Source organism: Pecten maximus, chromosome 15, assembly GCF_902652985.1.
Source record: "Pecten maximus chromosome 15, xPecMax1.1, whole genome shotgun sequence".
Lineage (NCBI taxonomy): Eukaryota > Metazoa > Mollusca > Bivalvia > Pectinida > Pectinidae > Pecten > Pecten maximus.
In genome coordinates, this window is record NC_047029.1 from 34753906 (window position 1) to 34779218 (window position 25313).

At 36.1% G+C, this 25313-nt stretch overlaps 1 protein-coding gene across 1 annotated transcript; it reads right to left on the minus strand.

The window, feature by feature from the left end:
- Nucleotides 1–8241: 8241 nt before the first annotated feature.
- LOC117343403 lies at nt 8242–24473 on the minus strand. Its single transcript, XM_033905744.1, has 2 exons — nt 24368–24473; nt 8242–8765 (listed from the first exon to the last, which is right to left on the minus strand). Exons 1-2 carry the CDS (start codon nt 24471–24473, stop codon nt 8242–8244), a joined length of 630 nt encoding a protein of 209 aa, XP_033761635.1.
- Nucleotides 24474–25313: the final 840 nt, after the last annotated feature.

The window sequence follows — 25313 nt, forward strand, 5'->3', positions numbered from 1 at the left end:
AACATGGTGAATAAGCGCACATACAGATATATCCCAGGGCTTTTTCTCACTGGTTTTGGATGAGGCCTTTTTGTCTCATTGAGGGGGAAAAAATTGGTAAAATAGGAATGATATTTTTTCAGGAGTAAAATACAAATTTGTTAATTTTGCTTTAGATATAAAATAATTTTAATTGGGAATGGGGGCCATTAAAGGTCCAACAAGCCCCCAGAAAAAGCCATGTTCCCAGACCACAAGTACTGTCACCAATACCAGCAAAGATGTCCATGAGCTGAGATATCTGATTAAATTATACACAAGTTTTTTAATTTTCATTTTGAAAGTGGTCAAGCTGAGAAACCTTTGATCTTTAACCTGAACATATGACCACCAAAATCAGAGGTACAACTTGATGCTTTAATACTACAGTGAAATAAATCTATGAAGGGAGGTATCTTATACAAAACATTTCATTTCAAAGTTGTCAAGTGCAAACTTTGACCTTTAACCTTGATCGATGACCATGAAAATCTAATCAGCTGATATAAAGGTGTAATGTTATATGTGAATATGAACTATTAAATCTGTCCTGGGTTTCTTGAGACATTTTTTACCCATGCTTTAATTGCATGGACAGACGGATAGATGGACGGACGGACAGACGGACACAAACACTGAATGTGATTACCCCTTTACTAGTAGGGTATATAATGACATCATTAACATAGTTAAGACAGGAATAGAATTTTTTATGAAAGCCTACCTTGACAAAAGTTTCTTCCATTCTGGAAAGTGAAGTCTGGTGACTGCACTGTTTGGATAACGACACTCAACTCTGGTAACATTTGACATGTAAGCATCTGGGTCATCCGACACCTGTCACAGGAAATAATACTTGTTAGGTTGGCTTTGGTTTATTGGTTTATTTTGTTTAAAGTCGTATTAATAGCAAGGGTCATTCATGGACGTGCTAGGTTTTGGAGGTGGAGGAAAGCCGGAGTAACCTGAGAAAAACCACCGGCCTACGGTCAGTGCCAGGTAACTCCCACACGTGGGTTTCGAACTCACGACCCAGAGGTGGAAGGTTAGTGTTAAAGTGTTGGGACACCTTAACCACTTAGCCACCGCATTAAGGCTGGCACTGCATTAATGACAATCAAAATTGTATAAATATTTTAGCATATTTGACTTCTATGACTTTGAATGAAGGTTAAGATTATTCATTTGAACAAAGTCGATAGCCCTTCACCCCAGCATGCTTTAAGTAAGCCCAAATATCAGGTCTCCAAGCCTCTTGGTTAGTGAAAAGAGGTATTTAAAGATTTTAGCATATTTGACCCCTGTGACCTAAAATGAAGGTCAAGGTCATTCATTTCAACAATCTTGATAGCCCTTCACCTCAACATGCTATAGGGCCAATATCAGTCTCTATAGTAGGCCTCTTGGTTATTGAGAAGAAGTCAAAAATGCTAATTGTTTACGAACAGAAGAGGATGACAATAGACAATTTTAAGGCGATTAGAGTATATATTCTGTCATATGAGACTTCATTTCATATGCAAATTAAAGTCGTCTGCAACTGTGTTTTGCAACTACCTCAAATAGTGCAAAACAACATTACAATTCGGAATTGGGTCCTGCAAGAATGCGTAACTGCTTGTAAGCAGAATACTGGTATGCTATTCAGAGAAATCAGTATAAAGTGTCATATGCCCATGGACAGTCCATGATCTCATGATCAGTTTCCTGAAACAAAAATCTAGGACTGAATGAGTCTTGATGCTGTATAACTACTAAGTTAAACAGCAGTTAAATCACAAAGATAAACATACCTGTCCAAAACCTAAAGTAAGAACATTCTGACAGCTTCCTTCCTTCTTGTTCAGTTTCTACAACATAAAAGAATTGTTTATGTACGTGTTATAGACATTCTGACAGCTTGTTTGCTCCTTGTTCATTTTCTACAATATCCTACAATCCCCTCTCCATGATATGATTTTATATATGTACATTGTATGTAGATCTGACCTTTTTATGACCTTTAATTGGATGTCCTTTAATTGGATGTATGTTTGTAATGTCAGGATTTAGTGTGCAAAAATATTTCGCTGTTTGCACTATACATTTGTATGACAGTTGTTGTATGAAAGTTACTGATGAGATGTATGTTAAATAAGTTATTCTGCCAAATATGCAAATGGTCGTATGATCCAAAGCATTATAAAAAATTAACACGAGGTATTGGTGCTGCATAACCCTGAAGCATGTTAGTAACTATTACATCATGGCCATTCATTATACAAATGTAAATATATCGAGGACTCATTTTGATGTAAACATACATTTGTGATATTTCAGAAGCTCACTTTGATAGCATTCATTCACAGAATAGCCGAATTATCAAAATGTCAATGCGTATTTTCAGTACATGTATTTATAAATAATTTTTTTTGTACATATATTTGTATTTCAGACTTCTTAGACCTTCCCCAAAGGAAGTTTGTATAATTTGAGGGAAAATAAAATGTTTTTGAAAACAAAACCTAAAGGTGATGGACATTACATGCATGAAGTAAAGAGTTCTAATAGATTTGTTTGAGTATTATACTACAAAGTAGTCACATCATTCTACACTATATGCTCAGCATTGTTTGATTATTTTTGTTTAGCAAAAAGTTCTTAAAAATTATCCACGTACGGATACCGGGTAGTTGAGTGAAATCTGACTTGACTGACCACTGACTCTCAATTTACAAGGTCATCCTGTTACATCTGACCACCAGAATGGCGGCATGACCTATACTAAAGACTTTCAGCGTGCATGTGAAATCTATAACTTGCCTCATGAATACAAGCAGTCTTATAGATATTTCATATAGTCAGATTTATTAGACTGGCTGGTGTTGTAGGTCCTAATTATTGTGTAATGGTGCCTAATGATGATGTCACCATGTGTCATAAGATATATATATCTAGTCACCAAAATATCACACCAGTCCAATGTTGCCATTCCTCATGTTTTATTATAACTATAAACATGAATATTTAAGTCGATGTACATATTTCTCCAACAGGTCTCAGTCACACCCATATACATTATCCATACTTGGAACTTATCTGTTCACCGTCGACTCTATACCAGAGTCTGAATATAAATATGATTATAGTAAAGTATCCAATTAGATGAATGAACCAAAGAGAGAACTAGCTCCTTGTGATTGATCAACCTTATTTTTGGGCTCTTAGTCCCTACTTTACAGCTTCAGCTCATGATCATCCCCCACAGAGGTTTGGTTTGTTTTTGTTTAACGTCCTATTAACAGCCAGGGTCATTTAAGGACGTGCCAGGTTTAGAGGTGGAGGAAAGCCGGAGTACCCGGAGAAAAACCACCAGCCTACAGTCAGTACCTGGCAACTGCCCCACGTAGGTTTCGAACTCGCAATCCAGAGGTGGAGGGCTAGTGATAAAGTGTCAGGACACCTTAACCACTCGGCCATCGCGGCCCCCCACAGAGGACACCCTGTATAAACTCCCTAGGGATCTCTGGATATTGCTTGACAGCTAGGACCAGTTTGTATTTCTTACACTAGTTTCATTTGTAATAGCAAACAAACTCCACTATTTACAATCAATATAAAAGTTGTATCTATAAGGGAAGGCTTCTTCTATTTTCAACTGATATAGAAATAATACAAAACCATTATTAAGTATAAATGTTAGCTTAGAAATACAGTCTTCCATCTACTGTACATTTCAGTAAAAGCTACACAGCTTCTAAACTATGTTGAATTATAAAACAGTGATAACTTCTAGACGGTCACCATGGGGGACAGCCCTTCTACAGTCAGGGGTTATTGGCCCAGCATGACACCTCTACCTATAAAGGGGATAGCCATATCCTATTATCTATATAAGTAATGTTCATTAATGTATCATAATTTAGACAGCTATCTGTCATACTTATATTTAAAGGAAAATTAAAAAAAAATAATTCTAAAGCTGAAAAAATATATATTACACCAAAACATACCTCTATCACTCTCATGACTATCTCCCGTTGGTGAGAGTTTTGACTGAGGGATGGTACATCTGACAAACGCTTGGATCCCTGGGGTACTGCCACCATAGTTGTGTCAATGAACCGTGAAAAACTGTAACATGAAACTGAAGTCAATTTGGCTTGGATGTTATTTCCCTTGAAATGATTTCAAAAATAGAAATGGCCGGTTCATGTTCTTTGCTGCTGTACACAATATGCACATGTTGAAATTCATAAAACTTAAAGATCATGATACAATATATCATCCTTGATCTTCTTGATCTTCTTGCTGATAATTCTATATATTTTTCACATCTGTTATAAATTTTATTAAAGTCAATATGGGCTGTGACAAATATAAATTTGTTCTGTAAAATGTTGATGTGGAGTAACAAAGAGCAATAAATAATGTCTTCATTCAGAGTGGAGATGTCCTGGTGGTGGACAGTCAGAAGTTGGCAGTAATAGGAATCAGGGGTAAAAAACAACGGTTGATAAAATTAAGCAACAGAAGTCTCTATTAGGAGTGGAGGAAAACTCACGGCCTGTTGTCAAGTCCAACAAAGAAAAATGTTTGCAGTAAATAAGGGACCTACCTATCGGAGTCACAATCCTTTGAGATTTTGGCAGCAAATTAGGAACCAACCTGTCGGAGTCATCATCCTGCAAGATTTTGGTATGGAGTGAGTTGATAGGATAATAATCAAACCAGCCTCTGAGTGTGTAAACCTCATGGTAAAGGGTTTGTAGGATGTTCATGATGCAGGCAAGGCTCTCTGGCTACTGTCCCCACATGACATTGACAGCTTTTGCTTTGAATGGTGATGAGGTGCCTAAAAAAATGTATCATGATAATTATAAATCAACTGTATGGAAGTATAACAGGAGAGGAGAAAATGTAGCAGCCAGACCGGGGTTCAAACCCGGGACCCTCTGAACTCTAGACGGACACTCTACCACTGAGCTACCTGGTCGCCGATGATCGACCCAGTCCAGTTCCGCTACACTTCTCCCTCCTTTTTTCAAGTCTTCGCCCCCGAAGACCACAAGTTCGGATATCACCTTGCTAAGCATACTCCCAATGCTTTTAAACAAGGGTAGGCAAGCTCGCCAATTATGTAACAGGAGAGGAGAAAATGTAGCAGCCAGACCGGGGTTCGAACCAGGACCCTTCGAACTCTAGATGGACACTCTACCACTGAGCTACATGTACCTGGTCGCCGATGATCGACCCATGGCCAGTCCAGTTCCGCTACAGAAGTATATATTGTCCTTGATGAAAATAAGTATAACTCTATCATAATTGTGTGTCTAGTCAATCCCATTTAAGTTTTTTACCAAACTCAAAAAAAACACTTCAGATGTGCTCATCATACACGCTTTGATTGCATTAAGTTAAGTTAAGTTAAGTTAAGTTCGTTTATTTCCAGATCAGGATCGATTGATCCTCTATACTGGACTCAACATACAATATATATATTATATATACACAATGATATAATAATAAGGTATGTACAAATCATAATGAATATTTTGTGTTCAGTTCCATTAAATGCTATTTCAAAGTTTATATTGATATATCGGCTCTGTAATTATAAATGATGTCTTGGTTTTCCCAGAATTTATCAAGTCTATTCCTAAAACAGTTTGTGTTAAGGGCAGATATCACAGTTTCCGGCAGAGAATTCCAGATCCTTGCTGATCTCAAAGTGAAAAAGTTTCTTCTGAGACAAGATATTGCTCTTTGTGGAAAAAGTTTTTTAGAATTTCCTCTAACACTGTTTTTCTCCGACATGTTGGACCACAATTTTATGAGGGTACAGCATTCTTGGTCGTACACTCCATGCATTGATCATTTTGTATATTTTCGATCATATCTCCCCTCACGCGCCTGTATGATAATGTAGGTAATTTAAGTTTTTTTAATCTTTCTTCATACGTTGAATTATGTAGTCCAGGTAGGCATCGCGTGGCTCTTCTCTGTACTGTACGTTTTCAACTAGATCGATATGTTTGTATTCTTATATGTTAGGAAATTCTCCATGTACTATTTTCGTTTAATTCAGTATGTCCATAACCGTTATTATTATAATTAAATTATCTTAAGGTTTAAATACGGCGGGCCTTCGGTATTATAGCTCTGGAAACTAATGTTGTCTTTTATCTAGCCCGAGTTTTCTCTGGCCCTGTCACCATGTCTGGTGTAGGGGCCCTTACACCAGACATGGTGACCGGGCCAGAGAAAACTCGGGCTATCTTTTATAATGACTTCTAAATACAATTTCTTGTATCTTTCTTGCATAAATGATATTGTATGTAACCTGTTATCGGGTAAAGATAACAGAAGCGTACCTGGACTCTCTCGACTTTCCGCGGGAGACGAATCAAAACATTGGCGTTATCTCCCCTTGCGTTGGATAGCCTATTGCTAATTAAAGCTCGTCTTCTTAACCCAGTGCACATCTAGAAACATATTTAAACTAACCGTTCATGACTTTTGTTCATGACCCTTTACGCCAAATCATTGCAATGAAAACCACACCATTCCAATAATTGGAATTAGAGTCAAGCACTGTACAGCCTTCCTTTCCTTTTGGTTAAAATGCGGAAACTGATCATGAACGTTCGTTTCTTTAACTAGATTCTACTTCGTCTTTTACATCATGGAAACGTTTGAATCGTATACGCGTACGATGGCTGGCCAGTAGTACGGAAGCCTTAGAGGGACATTTTAATTAGTATATTATACGTTTTGTCGTAATAATGTCGTATACATGCCATGTTCTCGTCCGTCAATTTGTAATCTTTTGTTGCAATGTTCTCTTCTATGTCTATGTTCTCTTCATGTTCTTTCTGTTAGGCCTACTATATTCCCTTCTGTTACTATATTCTCTTCTGTTACTATATTCCCTTCTGTTACTATATTCCCTTCTGTTACTATGTTCTCTTCTGTTACTATGTCCTCTTCTGTTACTATGTTCTCTTCTGTTACTATGTTCTCTTATGTTACTATGTTCTCTTCTGTTACTATTTTATCTTCTGTTACTATGTTGTCTTCTGTTACTATGTCCTCTTCTGTTACTATGTTCTCTTATGTTACTATGTTCTCTTCTGTTACTACGTTCTCTTATGTTACTATGTTCTCTTCTGTTACTATATTCCCTTCTGTTACTATATTCCCTTATGTTACTATATTCCCTTCTGTTACTATATTCCCTTATGTTACTATATTCCCTTCTGTTACTATATTCCCTTATGTTACTATATTCCCTTCTGTTACTATGTTCTCTTATGCTACTATGTTCTCTTATGTTACTATGTTCTCTTCTGTTGCTATGTTCTCTTCTGTTACTATATTCTCTTCTGTTACTATGTTATCTTATGTTACTATGTTCTCTTCTGTTACTATTTTATCTTCTGTTGCTTTGTTCTCTTCTGTTACTATGTTCTCTTCTGTTACTATGTCCTCTTCTGTTACTATGTCATCTTCTGTTACTATGTTATCTTCTGTTATTATGTTCTCTTTTGTTAATATGTGCTCTTCTGTTACTATGTTCTCTTCTGTTACTATGTTATCTTATGTTACTATGTTCTCTTCTGTTACTATTTTATCTTCTGTTGCTTTGTTCTCTTCTGTTACTATGTTCTCTTCTGTTACCATGTCCTCTTCTGTTACTATGTTATCTTATGTTACTATGTTCTCTTCTGTTACTATTTTATCTTCTGTTGCTTTGTTCTCTTCTGTTACTATGTTCTCTTCTGTTACTATGTCCTCTTCTGTTACTATGTTATCTTCTGTTACTATGTTCTCTTTTGTTAATATGTGCTCTTCTGTTACTATGTTCTCTTCTGTTACTATGTTCTCTTATGTTACTATGTTCCCTTCTGTTACTATGTTCTCTTATGTTGCTATGTTCTCTTCTGTTGCTATGTTCTCTTCTGTTATTATGTCATCTTCTGTTGCTATGTTATCTTATGTTACTATGTTATCTTCTGTTACTATGTTCTCTTATAAGTTGCTATGTTATCTTCTGTTACTATGTCCTCTTCTGTTACTATGTACTCTTCTGTTACTGTTATCTTCTGTTACTATGTCATCTTCTGTTACTATGTTATCTTCTGTTACTATGTTCTCTTCTGTTACTATGTTCTCTTCTGTTATTATGTCATCTTCTGTTGCTATGTTATCTTCTGTTACTATGTTCTCTTATAAGTTGCTATGTTATCTTCTGTTACTATGTCCTCTTCTGTTACTATGTACTCTTCTGTTACTGTTATCTTCTGTTACTATGTCATCTTCTGTTACTATGTTCTCTTCTGTTACTATATTCCCTTCTGTTGCTATGTTATATTCTGTTCCTATGTTCTCTTCTGTTACTATGTTCTCTTCTGTTACTATGTTCTCTTCTGTTACTATGTTATCTTCTGTTATTATATTCTCTTCTGTAACTATGTTATCTTCTGTTACTATGTTCTCTTCTGTAACTATGTTCTCTTCTGTTACTATGTTATCTTCTGTTACTATATTCTCTTCTGTTACTATGTTCTCTTCTGTTACTATGTTCTCTTCTGTTACTATGTTCTTTTCTGTTACTATGTTCTCTTCTGTTACTATGTTCTCTTCTGTTACTATGTCCGCTTTTGTTACTATGTCCTCTTCTGTTGCTATGTTATCTTCTGTAACTATGTTCTCTTCTGTTACTATGTTCTCTTCTGTTACTGTGTTCTCTTCTGTTGCTATGTTACCTAGGTTAAAAAAATATATTTGCTAGTTCTACAAGGTGATATATACTTAGACTTGGTATGAGACAATAAGAAACGATGTCTCTAATCTTTTAAAAAGAGTTAAATTGACAACATGAATTGTCCCCCGGCCGCCTAAAACAAACATCACAATCGGCATTTAAGACTTAAAACGAAGGGAAATAAATGTGAAGTGATTGGTTATGCGATTTACTTCCCTTCGTCCTATACTGAAGGTACACAATCGGTAACTGTTAGCTCTATACGTGAGCCTCAAACCCGATCCCTTGTTTTTATTTTAATAGTTTTTGAAGGTCAGATGATTGGTTTGGTTTTGTTTATTTTGTTTAACGTCCTATTAACAGCTAAGGTCATTATACTGACAACGGGCGAACCAGTCGTCCCACTCCAAATATGCTGAGCGCTAAGCAGGAGTAGCAACTACCATTTTTAAAGACTCTGGTATGTCTCGGCTAGGGGACAGAACCCATGAAGCCTTCCTCACAGCGGCGAACGCTCATCTAAAGGCCAAAAGTGAGGCATTGTCAAGGGAGACATTAGGAAGAAGAAAGTTGTTAAGAAAGAAGAGAAAAGATAAGATCCCAAATTTAGTCGCCTCTTCCGATCATGCAATGGGGGCAGCAGGTACAATTCTTACGCCCTACCTGCAGGGCAGGCGAACGCTCAACTAAAGGCCAAAAGTGAGGCATTGTCAAGGGAGACATTAGGAAGAAGAAAGTTGTTAAGAAAGAAGAGAAAAGATAAGATCCCAAATTTAGTCGCCTCTTACGATCATGCAATGGGGGCAGCAGGTACAATTCTTACGCCCTACCTGCAGGGCAGGCGAACGCTCAACTAAAGGCCAAAAGTGAGGCATTGTCAAGGGAGACATTAGGAAGAAGAAAGTTGTTAAGAAAGAAGAGAAAAGATAAGATCCCAAATTTAGTCGCCTCTTACGATCATGCAATGGGGGCAGCAGGTACAATTCTTACGCCCTACCTGCAGGGCAGAGGTCAGATGATGAGAACTAAATAATCTTTAGGAGATTACATTTCAGATATCTGGCCACAAGGTCAGATCACAGTCGTTTCTCTACAGCCCTTATATAACATGGCAAATGTACTACTAAGTATCACGTCAGCGTCATACAAGCCATATGACTGAATTTCAAGACCACCTGGCAAAAAATTGAAGTAAAGTAGTTCCAATTTTGAGGGTTATTTAAACTGGTAGATATTTCGCGATAACCACAATTCAAAACATTTTTTTTCACAGTTAAACAAAATCAATAAATAAATACATAAAAAATGAATAAATGAATAGATAAATAAATAAATATTAATTAAGTAATCCGTAATATCTGCCCATGGCTTTTGTCTCGATGATCGTTGATTCTTAGACATGTTGTATCGAAGTTCTAAAGTGGAAAAAAAATACAATAACAACAGCAACCAAATATGTAAATATTGTAAGTTTAGCATTTTTCGACCGACGACCAGGTACGATTTCTGCTGTACAAGAATGAGCCTGATAACTTTTGCCACGTGTTGAGTTAAGTTTACCTTTTCTCTGCAGCCAAACACAAACATATCACAGCCTCCCAAGGTTCAGGATTTTTTTTTTTTTTTTCTCTACGGGCACACATATGTTGTTTTCCATAATGACCTCTTGTTGTACATACGTAGATATCAGACAGGTTAACAGAGTAAAGATACAATGATACATACAAAATACAGAAAACTAAATACATTGTAGATATCGGACAGGGTAATAAAGATACAATGATACATACAAAATACAGAAAACTAAATACATTGTAGATATCGGACAGGGTAATAAAGATACAATGACACATGCAATTTACTGGAAACTAAATACATTGTAGATGTCGGACAGGGTAATAAATATACAATGATACATACAAAATACTGGAAACTAAATACATTGTAGATATCAGACTGGGATATAAAGATACAATGATACATACAAAATACTGGAAACTAAATACATTGTAGATGTCGGACAGGGTAATAAATATACAATGATACATACAAAATACTGGAAACTAAATACATTGTAGATATCAGACAGGGTTATAAAGATACAATGATACATACAAAATACAGAAAACTAAATACATTGTAGATATCAGACTGGGATATAAAGATACAATGATACATACAACATACTGGAAACTAAATACATTGTAGATATCAGACAGGGTTATAAAGATACAATGATACATACAAAATACAGAAAACTAAATACATTGTAGATATCGGACAGGGTAATAAAGATACAATGATACATACAAAATACTGGAAACTAAATACATTGTAGATATCAGACAGGGTAATAAAGATACAATGATACATACAAAATACTGGAAACTAAATACATTGTAGATATCAGACTGGGATATTAAGATACAATGATACATACAAAATACTGGAAACTAAATAAGTTGTAGATATCAGACAGGGTAATAAAGATACAATGATACATACAAAAATACTGGAAACTAAATACATTGTAGATATCAGACAGGGTAATAAAGATACAATGATACATACAAAAATACTGGAAACTAAATACATTGTAGATATCAGATAGGGTAATAAAGATACAATGAGTGGGATCTAAATATGTTGTAGATGTCAGACAGAGTAACATTCACTAAACGCATGCATATCGGACACACAGGGGAGGCTGTCCTTAAATGACCTTAGCTGTTGACGGGGTGAACCAAACCTAACCACCAATAAAATATTAGGAACAATCGATTGTAGGCGCATTGCAATCAAAATCCTAGACAAGGTTCAGTATGGCGTGTCAAACGTTGCAATATTCAATAATTCCATATTTGTATTCAATATTTTATATTTCTATTCAATATTTTAGTTCAGTTCACAATTACGTTTCGTTTGTTGTAATGGTGTTACCATTACAATGTCGAACATATTCGCGAACCTTTTCGATAAGATCTCAATAACCTACATTGTATCAGTTAAAATACATCGATAAATGTTTAATGGTTGTTCGTATCTAACAGGAAGATATGGTTTGCCTGATGTGACAGTTGTTGCTGATATACGTCGGTACCGTCACGTACAATTTTGAAACCCACAACTCCTTTTCCCACATGGATTTTAGCCCTCCACCATTAGATGTTGGGCTGTCCAAATTGCCCTGCGTCCGGGATGGTCCATCCGTAAACAATCCTTGTCTCCGCTATTTCTTGAGGAAAACTGGACGGATTTTTCTCAAACTTCATATAAGTTATCCTTGGTCCCTAGTTGTGCCCATTCGGTGTTGTGTCTACCAGTTGAAGTTGAGCATTGCTAGAAAAGATCAGTCTTACATAGAACCAATAAAGACCATTTAATGGCGGGCGCCAAGGTACCTCAAGGATTTTTTTCTATGGACACAATTATTTTAAACAATTTTTAAAGTTAAGGAATGTTGATGAAGCCGTGCCCATGTTATGTATAGTTATACAAAGTTTTCCATTTCGGTACTTTAAAGTAGACTGGATTGCCGCCTTAGTACCATTTCTCTCCGCTAGGCTGCGCTCATGAATGCGAATGTATTTTCGAAGCGAAGCCTAGCGGAGAGAAGAAAAACTACGGAAGGTAATCCAGTCTATACTTAAAAGTAAATAAAAACTAACAATCTATCGTCATTTAATCTACAACTAACGAATTGACCGTGGCTTTGATTGTTGTAAAGGACCACCGACAGACCCGTGTTTGGTGTCCGCTGACTTTACCTGAAGTATTGACCGATATCGTCTTGTACCAGCAATCTCTGTGAAGTCGGAACACTCCTGTCTATAGGTAAACCTAAGTACAATGGCCGAGATTGTTATCTCAGGGGAATCAAACATCATTCTATATTAATATATTCAGCTGTTTATATTTATGCGTGCGTCTATGGCGGGACCCCCACGGAGCATTGTTTATTCCGTTTTGGATATAAACAAGAGCATACCGATGTAAAAAAAAAAACATCATAAAACATAATATATCATTTTTAAAGCATCAAAGAAACATACATTGATTAGACCGAATGGTCTTGATATTATCGATAAATCCGTTAAAAGCCTATAATAAAATCAACCATATTTTCCAAACTTTTAGTAATTTGGAAATTTGATTTTTACTAATTTGGTTGTAATTTGATAGTAATTTGGCGGTAATTAGGTAAAGTTGTAGTTATTCGGTATATTAGTAACTTGGTAATAATTTGGACGTGATTTGGTAGTAATTTGTTTGTAATTTTGTAGTAATTTGATAGATAAGTATTTTTTGTAAAGCGCAAAATTTTAACAATGAAAACTTAAGTACATTATAATATCCGAACTGAGAGAAGTCCATTTTTTCCGGAGAAATTTTTTCAAGTTATCGAAAATCCGGTTGAAGAATTAATTTCTAGAAAGTATTGTGGATTATTTGTATCGGAATTCTATTGTTGAAATGTTTGTTTTTGTTTCCATAAACATTAATATTGGATCTTGTCAACTTATTGCTGATTAAAACATACCAAACTACTGTGGAATCCGGTTATTTGAAGTAATCATTCAACATTATAAATAGTTACACCCGTTTATATACATACACCTGAATTACTAAATAGTGGTTTATTCCATCCCTTAGGACTGTAATTAGTTTGGTTTGGTTTTATTTGTTTAACGTCCTATCAACAGCTAAGGTCATTTAAGGACGGCCTCCCGTGCGTGCGACATGCATGTGTGTGCGAGTGCGTATGTGTTTTTTTAGGCAGCGGGGTTTTGTTTTTTATTTCCTAAGTGCGGGGCCCGGAACTTTTTCCCGATTTTATAGTACCCCCCCTATTGAACGCATCCCAAAACCCAAGACAAACCCCCAAGGGCAACCCCCCCCCCGGTCCCCATTACCCCGACAACGGGGGGGGAACCAGTCGTTTTGCTTTCTAAATGCTGAACGTTTGCCCGGAATTTGCAACTAAACCCTTTTAAAGACTTGGTATTTTCTCGACCAGGGAGACAAACCAAAAGGCCCCCCTCATGGGGCGAACGCTCAAAAAAAGGCCCAAAAGGGAGGCCCTTGTTTAAGGGGGAACATTAGGGAAGAAAAAAGTTTAAAAAAAGAAGGAAATGAAAACTATCCCCAAAAATTTTGTTGCTATAAGAAAAGCAATTTGGGGAGGAGGGGGCAAGGGGGAGCAGGTCAATTCCCTTAAAGCCCTTTCCTTTTCTTATTTTAAAGAATTTTTGGGTTTAAGGGGGGGCGGGTGGACTAACTGCAATGGGGCAGCAGGTACAATTCTTAGGCCCTACCTGCAGGGCAGGCGAACGCTCAACTAAAAGCCAAAAGTAAGGCATTGTCAAGGGAGACATTAGGAAGAAGAAAGTTGTTATGAAAGAAGAGAAAAGATAAGATCCCAAATTTCGTCGCCTCTTACGATCATGCAATGGGGGCAGCAGGTATAATTCTTACGCCCTACCTGCAGGGCAGAGGTCAGATGATGAGAACTAAATAATCTGTAGGAGATTACATTTCAGATATCTGGCCACAAGGTCAGATCACAGTTGTTAAAATAGTATTATACTTGTCGTTTCTCTACAGCCCTTATATAACATGGTAAATGTACTACTATAAGTATCACGTCAGAGTCATACAAGCCATATGACTGAATTTCAAGACCACCTGGCAAAAATTTGAAGTAAAGTAGTTCCAATTTTGAGGGTTATTTAAACTAGTAGATATTTCGCGATAACCACAATTCAAAACTTTTTTTTCACAGTTAAACAAAATCAATAAATAAATACATAAATAAAAATAAATGAATAGATAAATAAATAAATATTAATTAATTAATCCGTAATGTCTGCCCATGGCTTTTGTCTCGATGATCGTTGATTCTTAGACATGTTGTATCGAAGTTCTAAAGTGGAAAAAGAATACAATAACAACAGCAACCAAATATGTAAATATTGTAAGTTTAGCATTTTTCGACCGACGACCAGGTACGATTTCTGCTGTACAAGAATGAGCCTGATAACTTTTGCCACGTGTTGAGTTAAGTTTACCTTTTCTCTGCAGCCAAACACAAACATATCACAGCCTCCCAAGGTTCGGGATTTTTTATTTCTTTTTTTCTCTACGGGCACACATATGTTGTTTTCCATAATGACCTCTTGTTGTACATACGTAGATATCAGACAGGTTAACAGAGTAAAGATAAAATGATACATACAAAATACAGAAAACTAAATACATTGTAGATATCGGACAGGGTTATAAAGATACAATGATACATACAAAATACTGGAAATTAAATACATTGTAGATATCGGATAGGGTAATAAAGATACAATGATACATGCAAAATACAGAAAAATAAATACATTGTAGATATCAGACAGGGTAATAAAGATACAATGATACATACAAAATACTGGAAACTAAATACATTGTAGATATCAGACTGGGATATAAAGATACAATGACACATACAAAATACAGAAAACTAAATACGTTGTAGATATCAGACAGGGTAATAAAGATACAATGATACATACAAAATACTGGAAACTAAATACATTGTAGATATCGGACAGGGTAATAATAAAGATACAATGATACATACAAAATACAGAAAACTTAATACATTGTAGATATCAGACTGTGATATAAAGATACAACGATACATACAAAATACAGAAAACTAAATACATTGTAGATATCAGACAGGGTTATAAAGATACAATGATACATACAAAATACAGAAAACTAAATACATTGTAGATATCAGACAGTGTTATCAAGATACAATGATACATACAAAATACAGAAAACTAAATACATTGTAGATATCGGACAGGGTAATAATAAAGATACAATGATACATACAAAATACTGGAAACTAAATACATTGTAGATATCAGACTGGGATATAAAGATACAACGATACATACAAAATACAGGAAACTAAATACATTGTACATATCAGACAGGGTAATAAAGATACAATGATACATACAAAATACAGAAAACTAAATACATTGTAGATATCAGACAGGGTAATAATAAAGATACAATGATACATACAAAATACAGAAAACTTAATACATTGTAGATATCAGACAGGGTAATAATAAAGATACAATGATACATACAAAATACAGAAAACTAAATACATTGTAGATATCGGACAGGGTAATAATAAAGATACAATGATACATACAAAATACTGGAAACTAAATACATTGTAGATATCGGACAGGGTAATAATAAAGATACAATGATACATACAAAATACAGAAAACTTAATACATTGTAGATATCAGACTGTGATATAAAGATACAACGATACATACAAAATACAGAAAACTAAATACATTGTAGTTATCAGACAGGGTTATAAAGATACAATGAGTGGGATCTAAATACGTTGTAGAACGCATGCATATCGGACACACACAGGGGAGGCTGTCCTTAAATGACCTTAGCTGTTGACGGGCTGAACCAAACCTAACCACCAATAAAATATTAAGAACACGCATTTCAATCGATTATACAAGGCGCATTGCATTCAAAATCCTAGACACTGGTCAGTTCACAATTACGTTTCGTTTGTTGTAATGGTGTTACCATTACAATGTCGAACATGTTCGCGAACCTTTTCGATAAGATCTCAATAACCTACATTGTATCAGTTAAAATACATCGATAATTGTTGAATGGTTCTTCGTATCTAACAGGAAGATATGGTTTGCCTGATGTGACAGTTGTTGCTGATATGCGTCGGTACCGTCACGCACAATTTTGAAACCCACAACTCCTTTTCCCACATGGATTTAGCCCTTCATCATTAGATGTTGGGCTGTCCAAATTGCCCTGCGTCCGGGATGGTCCATCCGTAAACAATCCTTGTTACCGCTATTTCTTGAGGAAAACTGGACGGATTTTTCTCAAACTTCATATAAGTTATCCTTGGTCCCTAGTTGTGCCCATTCGGTGTTGTGTCTACCAGTTGAAGTTTAGCATTTCTAGAAAAGATCAGTCTTACATAGAACCAATAAAGACCATTTAATGGCGGGCGCCAAGGTACCTCATGGATTTCTTCCTATGGACACATTTATTTTAAACAATTTTTAAAGTTAAGGAACGTTGATGAAACCGTGCCCATGTTATGTATAGTTATACAAAGTTTTCCATTTCGGTACTTTAAAGTAGACTAGATTGCCTGTCTTGATTACCATTTCTCTCCGCTAGGCTGCGCTCATGAATGCGAATGTATTTTCGAAGCGAAGCCTAGCGGAGAGAAGAAAAACTACGGAAGGTAATCCAGTCTATACTTAAAAGTAAATAAAAACTAACAATTTATCGTCATTTAATCTACAACTAACGAATTGATCGCGGCGTTGATTGTTGTAAAGGATCCACCGACAGACCTGTGTTTGGTGTCCGCTAGCTTTACCTGAAGTATTGACCGATATCGTCTTGTACCAGGAATCTCTGTGAAGTCGGAACACTCCTGTCTATAGGTAAACCTAAGTACAATGGCCAAGATTGTTATCTCAGGGGAATCAAACATCATTCTGTATTAATATATTCAGCTGTTTATATTTATGCGTGCGTCTGTGGCGGGACCCCCACGGAGCATTGTTTATTCCGCTTTTGATATAAACAAGACTACTTGACGAATCTTATACCGATGTAAAAAAAAAAAAAAAAAAAAAACCAACATCACAACACATTATATATCATTTTTAAAGCATCAAAGAAACAGACATTGATTAGACCGAATGGTCTTGATATTATCGATAAATCCGTTAAAAGCCTATAATAAAATCAACCATATTTTCCAAACTTTTAGTAATTTGGAAATTTGATTTTCACTAATTTGGTTGTAATTTGATAGTAAATTGGCGGTAATTAGGTAAAGTTGTAGTTATTCGGTATATTAGTAACTTGGTAATAATTTGACGTGATTTGGTAGTAATTTGTTTGTAATTTTGTAGTAATTTGATATAGTAGTATTTTTTGTAAAGCGCAAAATTTTAACAATGAAAACTTAAGTACGTTACAATATCCGAATTGAGAGAAGTCCATTTTTTTCGGAGAAATTTTTTCAAGTTATCGAAAATCCGGTTGAAGAATTAATTTCTAGAAAGTACTGTGGATTATTTGTGTCGGGATTCTATTGTTGAAATGTTTGTTTTTGTTTCCATAAACATTAATATTGGATCTTGTCAACTTATTGCTGATTAAAACATACCAAACTACTGTGGAATCCGTTTATTTTTAAGTAATCATTCAACATTATAAATAGTTACACCCGTTTATATACATACACATGAATTACTAAATAGTGGTTTATTCCATCCCTTAGGACTGTAATTAGTTTGGTTTGGTTTTATTTGTTTAACGTCCTATCAACAGCTAAGGTCACTTAAGGACGGCCTCCCGTGCGTGCGACATGCATGTGTGTGTGAGTGCGTATGTGTTTTTTTTAGGCTGCGGTATGTTTGTGTTATGTCTCCTAGTGACAGGCCGGAACTTTTGCCGATTTATAGTACCACCTCATTGAAGCATACTACCGAAGACACCCAGCAGGACACCCCACCCGGTCACATTATACTGACAACGGGCGAACCAGTCGTCGCATTCTAATATGCTGAGCGCTAAGCAGGAGCAGCAACTACCATTTTTAAAGACTCTGGTATGTCTCGACCAGGAGACAGAACCCAAAGCCCTCCTCATGGGGCGAACGCTCAACTAAAGGCCAAACGGCAGGCATTGTCAAGGGAGACATTAGGAAGAAGAAAGTTGTAAAGAAAGAAGAGAAAGGATAAGATCACACATTGAGTCTGCTATTACGATCATGCAATGGGGGCAGCAGGTACAATTCTTACGCCCTACCTGCTATACTGAATCTTTGTAATAGTGCTGTTTACTAAGGATGATACGTGTCCAACAAAGACTTACCGATGGAAAACAAGATGATTTTTAAACAATATCAAACTCTATTACCACCCTCCAAATTTAAAGTTTTGTTTTTCCAAATTTAAAGTGGATAAATAATTAATTGCATGCCTTAAAGATTATATCTTGCTCCGCCTCTCTCTTTTATATCGTACATGTATGTTTTGGTCTCCAAAGTGATCATTATCATTACCGGTACGTTGTTATTATTTTTAATTGGCGATGTTCATAAGTTGAATCTCTATACTGTGTGTACCATTTGTTGATGTTAATTAGCTAAATCTCTATACTGTGTGTACCATTTGTTGGTGTTGATTAGCTAAACCTCTATACTGTGTGTACCATTTGTTGGTGTTAATTAGCTAAATTTCTCAATACTGTGGGTACCATTTGTTGGTGTTAAGTAGCTAAATTTCTCAATACTGTGGGTACCATTTGTTGGTATTAATTAATAATCAGCTTAATTTCTATACTGTGGGTAAAGGGTTTTGTTTGTATTTTTTGTAAGAAGTGGTGTATCCGCTGTCTGAGCTATATCATATTTAACGACATGTTTTTGTAAAATTAGGGTTTCCCTGTAGAGTAATCACTGCATAGAACAATACAGAACGACACCATTTTTAACAATCCAGACCGAAGTGGTTTTGTTGCTAGGGATACAAATGATAATCTACAACTGTGTTCACGTAATGCTTGAAAAGTCATCTACCTATTTCAGGTTCATTTTAATGCTTGAATGATACGTTTTCAAGTGTTTGCACTCTACGACCGTTAGACTTCGTACGAGGTTAAATTTCCGGTACACACGGAGCTTCAAAGGTATAGACACAGTGGGGATGATTCAAGACAAACTCCGGGATCTATAAGGGTCCATCCACGAAATACATCCAACATCCACAGAGGCTCCTATAAGTGACAGTTGTCATGGAGAATAGCCAACGATTTCCTGTTGCAGTGTACCGACTTTCCACATTAAGCGCCTCTTAGGTCACAAAAACGAATACGAAAACTATTGCACAATATGTAAAACCATTCTTTGTTGTCAGCACTTCCGTAAACTATGGCTCTCTAAAAATCTCAGTAATTGTGATATCTATTGATTATCAATAGATGCACATATCACAAACAATTTAAATTTGGATTTATGGTCACAGCTTTATTGCCAAGATATGGCGGCCGGTCTGTCAATAGACCATAATGGCACGCCAACAATAAATTCAATTTCAATCAAACAAATTAATCGATTGATTCTGGGAAACAGTTCTCAACCAATTAAACAATACAATTCAAATCAATTAATCAGCTGATCCTGGGAAACAGTTCTCAACCAATTCAACAACAATTCAAATCAATTAATCAGCTGATCCTGGGAAACAGATTTCAGCTGACTACAAATCAATCAGATGACAATACTGATTAGTAGATACTGGGAAACAGATATCACTGATTCGCATCAATATGCGCAATATACATCAATCAATATCAATCAATAACTCAATAATCACCAATAAATGCTTGTACCGCGAAATCTGCCGTTCCGCGAAATCTGAACAAGTCAAATTGACTTCTGAAAGTTTATAACGCGAAACCCGCCATTTGAAGCAGGTCAATAATCGTCAATAAGGAATAGATTTCAATTGGGGCTGTGAATCCGTCGTCGAAAAGGGGTCAGGAGCTGTGACTATCCTGCCTTCTCACACCACCGCTATAACAAAAAGAAAAAACAACAGCAGAACACAGATCCTATCCTAAAGGGGAGGGATTATGGGAGGGTGAAGAAATAAAGTATTTAAGCAAGTAAATTTTTGATAAACTTAGCCTGATAACTCTCTGGCTGATCTTCACAAAGTTGTCTTCCTTTAACAAGGGAGATAACTCGATTATCACTTTCGCCAAATAGGCGTCAGGTTGCACAACACCAATAATTCATGTGCCCTCTGATAACGGCACTATATGGTTTATTGCCATAAGTGCTATTATCAATAGATGCACATATCACAAACAATTTAAATTTGGATTTATGGTCACAGCTTTATTGCCAAGATATGGCGGCCGGTCTGTCAATAGACCATAATGGCACGCCAACAATAAATTCAATTTCAATCAAACAAATTAATCGATTGATTCTGGGAAACAGTTCTCAACCAATTAAACAATACAATTCAAATCAATTAATCAGCTGATCCTGGGAAACAGTTCTCAACCAATTCAACAACAATTCAAATCAATTAATCAGCTGATCCTGGGAAACAGATTTCAGCTGACTACAAATCAATCAGATGACAATACTGATTAGTAGATACTGGGAAACAGATATCACTGATTCGCATCAATATGCGCAATATACATCAATCAATATCAATCAATAACTCAATAATCACCAATAAATGCTTGTACCGCGAAATCTGCCATATGAATGAGTTATCCACATGAAACTCATTCACAGCCAAACGAAGACAGAAGAGGAGGCGACACATTTCCCGGTACAAGGCTGTGACCAAAATCCTAACATGTCATTATTGTTCCATGTTACTTGTAACTGTGAACTAGTAACTGTTAGGGAAGAACCTGTTGTTTTTTTTTTGTTTTTTTTTTTAAGGTGTTAAGAAAGAGGTCATTACCCAAAGGAGACACGTGGACCCATCTTTCAGAAAAAAAATGGTTATCTAATTTCAAGTCTGTATAAAGTACAACAGCTCCACTATGCTATAAAACATGATCAGAAATTGTATTGTTCAATCTCTTTCAGACTTTTTTAAGTGCTTAATGACTTACGGCTTCGGGGTAATATTTACAAGCATATCAATAATGTCCCAGGGAACTCAGACATCAGGAAATACATGATCTTCTTTAATTATATTCAATGCACCCAACCCAAGTGTTACCTATGTCATTGCCCCAACAGTGTATGACAAGCCTTGCTGGTTGATCAGTTTCAAATTTCCCAAGTGACAAATTTTACTTTTGATGTCCGAAATGACCATACATGTACCTCCTTTAAACTGCCACCACACTGTTAATCCAATGCGAGACAGCCCAAGGTGTACCCCTCCTGGGCAAACCCGACTGTGAACAAAGTCATATTTAATGATTGATGACAAGAATCCAGACCTTCCCTCAGGTACCTACAAATCTTAAAATGCGTACTAACACTTTACAATTATTTTTGGGGTTGGAATTATGATGTATCTTTTGTAAACACTGGATTTCCACCTACCACATTCCATAATATCTTCAGTAGACATACCACATGGGGAGGTCGATGTAGTTACCCCAATTCTGAATGAATGGGACTTGTAAGGAAAATTAATGTTACAGCCAAAGCTAGTGCATGCTTTGGTGAGGACACTACTTTAGCAGCACTTCCCTGAAGTGATACTTGTGCAACAGTTACAACCCTGTAAGCCATGTCCCTACTACTACTGACAATAATTTTTCCAACACGAAAACAATCCATAGAAAGCCAATGAACAGGCACAACTAAACAAAGCTAACCTCATATTGGGAACTGCATATTTTACATTTTTGTCAAGACTGATATAATGCTTGCTAACAGATCAACAGTAATAGGTAATCTGGCATGTCTAATCCCAACACTAAATCCACATTACTATTCCAAGACTTTTCCCTAAAAATAACAGCATTTGCCATTGAATTGACTTAACAATTGCAACCACATCTCTAGGTCAGCTCTAATATACCAATAGCTAGAGTATTTATTCAACTTTTTTTTTTTTTTTTTATGTCCTGTTAGGCATACAAAAACCTTACTACAGAGTAAGAATATTTCAAGAATTAGTACGAAATGACATTATCCCTGCTACAGACTGTAAATCCTGTAATCTAACTTTTACCCCCTACCTAAAACTTCCCAAATCTCTGTCCTTAATACCACAACTTTTTCCTGTGGGACCCTAATTGCCATGTCCACTGTGTCAATTTCAAGACCTAAGGATATCAGTTGTAGTTGGACCCTCAGATTTCTACTCAGCGATAGGTATACCAATGTCTCGACATGTTTCAAGCCTAGGAGGCTAGCACATGTATCCTTTTTGTCCTTCCCAGCAAATATGAAGTCATCTATATAATGATCTAAACTTTGTTCACCAGACTTCTCTCCGACAATCCACTCAATAAAAGATGAAAACTTTTCAATAAACTACCCCACACTGAGCAACCCATAGGTAAACATTTGTCCAAGTATTTGTCTTGAAACTTAAAACCTAACAATGGAAAATCAGCTGGATGGTCTCTATCTTCCCCAATAATGCACCTTTGCCCAACTCAGCTATCATCTCAACAACTTTATCCAATGATGAGTATTGGGCTGAAACCATATCAGGGTCAATATTGCTATCCATGCTATCCCCTAATTGCAATGAGAGATGTGTTATTAGGCACGACTTTCCATCCTGTTTGAGAACTATTCCACTGTGCGATGGGTTTGTTATCAAAGTAACCTGCCACCCTACCTAATTCTACTTCCTGCATAATTTTTTTTTTTTTTTTTTTTTTTTTTTTTTCCCTTGGGGCAAAAATAATGAAGTTTAGAAACGCTCTTAAACCCTTGGAGAAAAGCCTCCCTACAGACATGTTTGTATATTTAGTAACCCAGTGCTTATGAGCTGGACATTTTTAAAGCCATAACTGTTTGTGTTCCTTATCTTGCTTGTTTTGTTCTGGGACCGTAGACTGAGTGTATGAAGTTTGGTTTTGACTGAAAGGAATTGGAATTTCTATTGTTTGCCTTAAAGCAATAGAGAGTGGCATACCCTCCATTACACCGAATACATTTATGAGAGTAAGTACAATGTGACCGAGCACAACTGCCCTTGTAATTGAAATCAAAGCATTTTTGTGAGTTATGATTCAGTGTCTGTGGCAACGCCTGCTTTTGTGGCTGCATATATATCAAGTACATTTCATTGTCAATAATGTCCCATGTTCATGTGGGTTTTTTTTTTTTTTTTTAACTTTCTAAGCCAGTACTGCTCATCATACTTCAACCATCCAGTACCACCACATCATTGTGCCCCAAGGCAAACAATCTGCATATATTTCAATAGCCCATGCAGTTGCCCTGAATGAACAGAGGTGTAGATACTTATATATATTATAAATGCATCCATCCATTTACTTATATCAGATATTTTGTGGGTTCACTACTTACTTCCCATCAATCAAAGAAATTTTGTGGGTATTTTCATATACCCCCATGGAGTGTGACAACAAGTGGGCAAGCTCAATATATTCCACATTGATTATTTTTTTTGCTTAACATTAGCTGCTACATGCAAGCCTAAATTGAACAGGGGTGTAGATACTTATATATTATAAATGCATCAGTCCATTTACTTATATCAGATATTTTAGGGGTTTGTGTTTTGGGCTTCACTACTATAACTCCCCATCAATCAAAGAAATTTTGTGGGTACCGTCAGATATCCCCATGGAGTGTGACAACATATGGGCAAGCTCAATATATTCACCATTGATATTTTTTTTTTTTTTTTTTTTTTTTAACATTAGCTGCTATATGCAAGCCTAAATTATCATTTACACTTGTCATATATGTGTTAGTATTGTCATACCCATTGTATATGTACTCAGGTTCCCTTGATGTCTGTTAATTGCCAGCTGTGATCTGTTCCTGTTGAACCGACTGTGGCCTCACATTCTCAGCTGACACCAACGGTTGCTCTACTGTAGCCTCCTCCGGTTGACTAACAGCTGGCTCCATGGTACCCCCTGTCCTACATTTTCTGCTCCAATACATGATCACTGTTTTGATATATTATTAGCAGATGAATAGTAGAGTATACGGGTAATTTCATATATTATTAAAGTATCAACTTTTATGAATTGCTTCCAAGTTCCATAATCAATATACATTAACATACTTTGACCTAATTTCAATAAAAGACAACTCGACCCTATATACGTGATGCCATCGGTTAAGTCCGACAAAGACCCAATTTGAATAAAAGACAACTCGCCCCAACGTGGTGCGATTGGGTCGAGTCGACCATTGGCGTTTGATTTAAACATAAGCACGGTGCGACAAAATATGCTACAATTGGACTGAATCTCAAAATTGTTGAGCCAGATATTTCAATCCGATGGCTTGAAGATTTGTTTGACTATCATCAGCGGTCTCAAATATATCATATACGAGATATGAAGAAATATGGACGACCACGCCATTTCATATATTGAACAACGATCCGGTGCCATCAACCGGTACACATTATTAATATAAGCAATTTTTACACTGACAATATATCATCAAATATCAATGAAATGTATTACATCTGAATATTGAAGAAATAAAGTATTTAAGCAAGTAAATTTTTGATAAACTTAGCCTGATAACTCTCTGGCTGATCTTCACAAAGTTGTCTTCCTTTAACAAGGGAGATAACTCGATTATCACTTTCGCCAAATAGGCGTCAGGTTGCACAACACCAATAATTCATGTGCCCTCTGATAACGGCACTATATGGTTTATTGCCATAAGTGCTATTAACTTCCTTCGAGAAGCAGGAGCTCAATTCGGTAAACAACATAAGTGATACCTGTA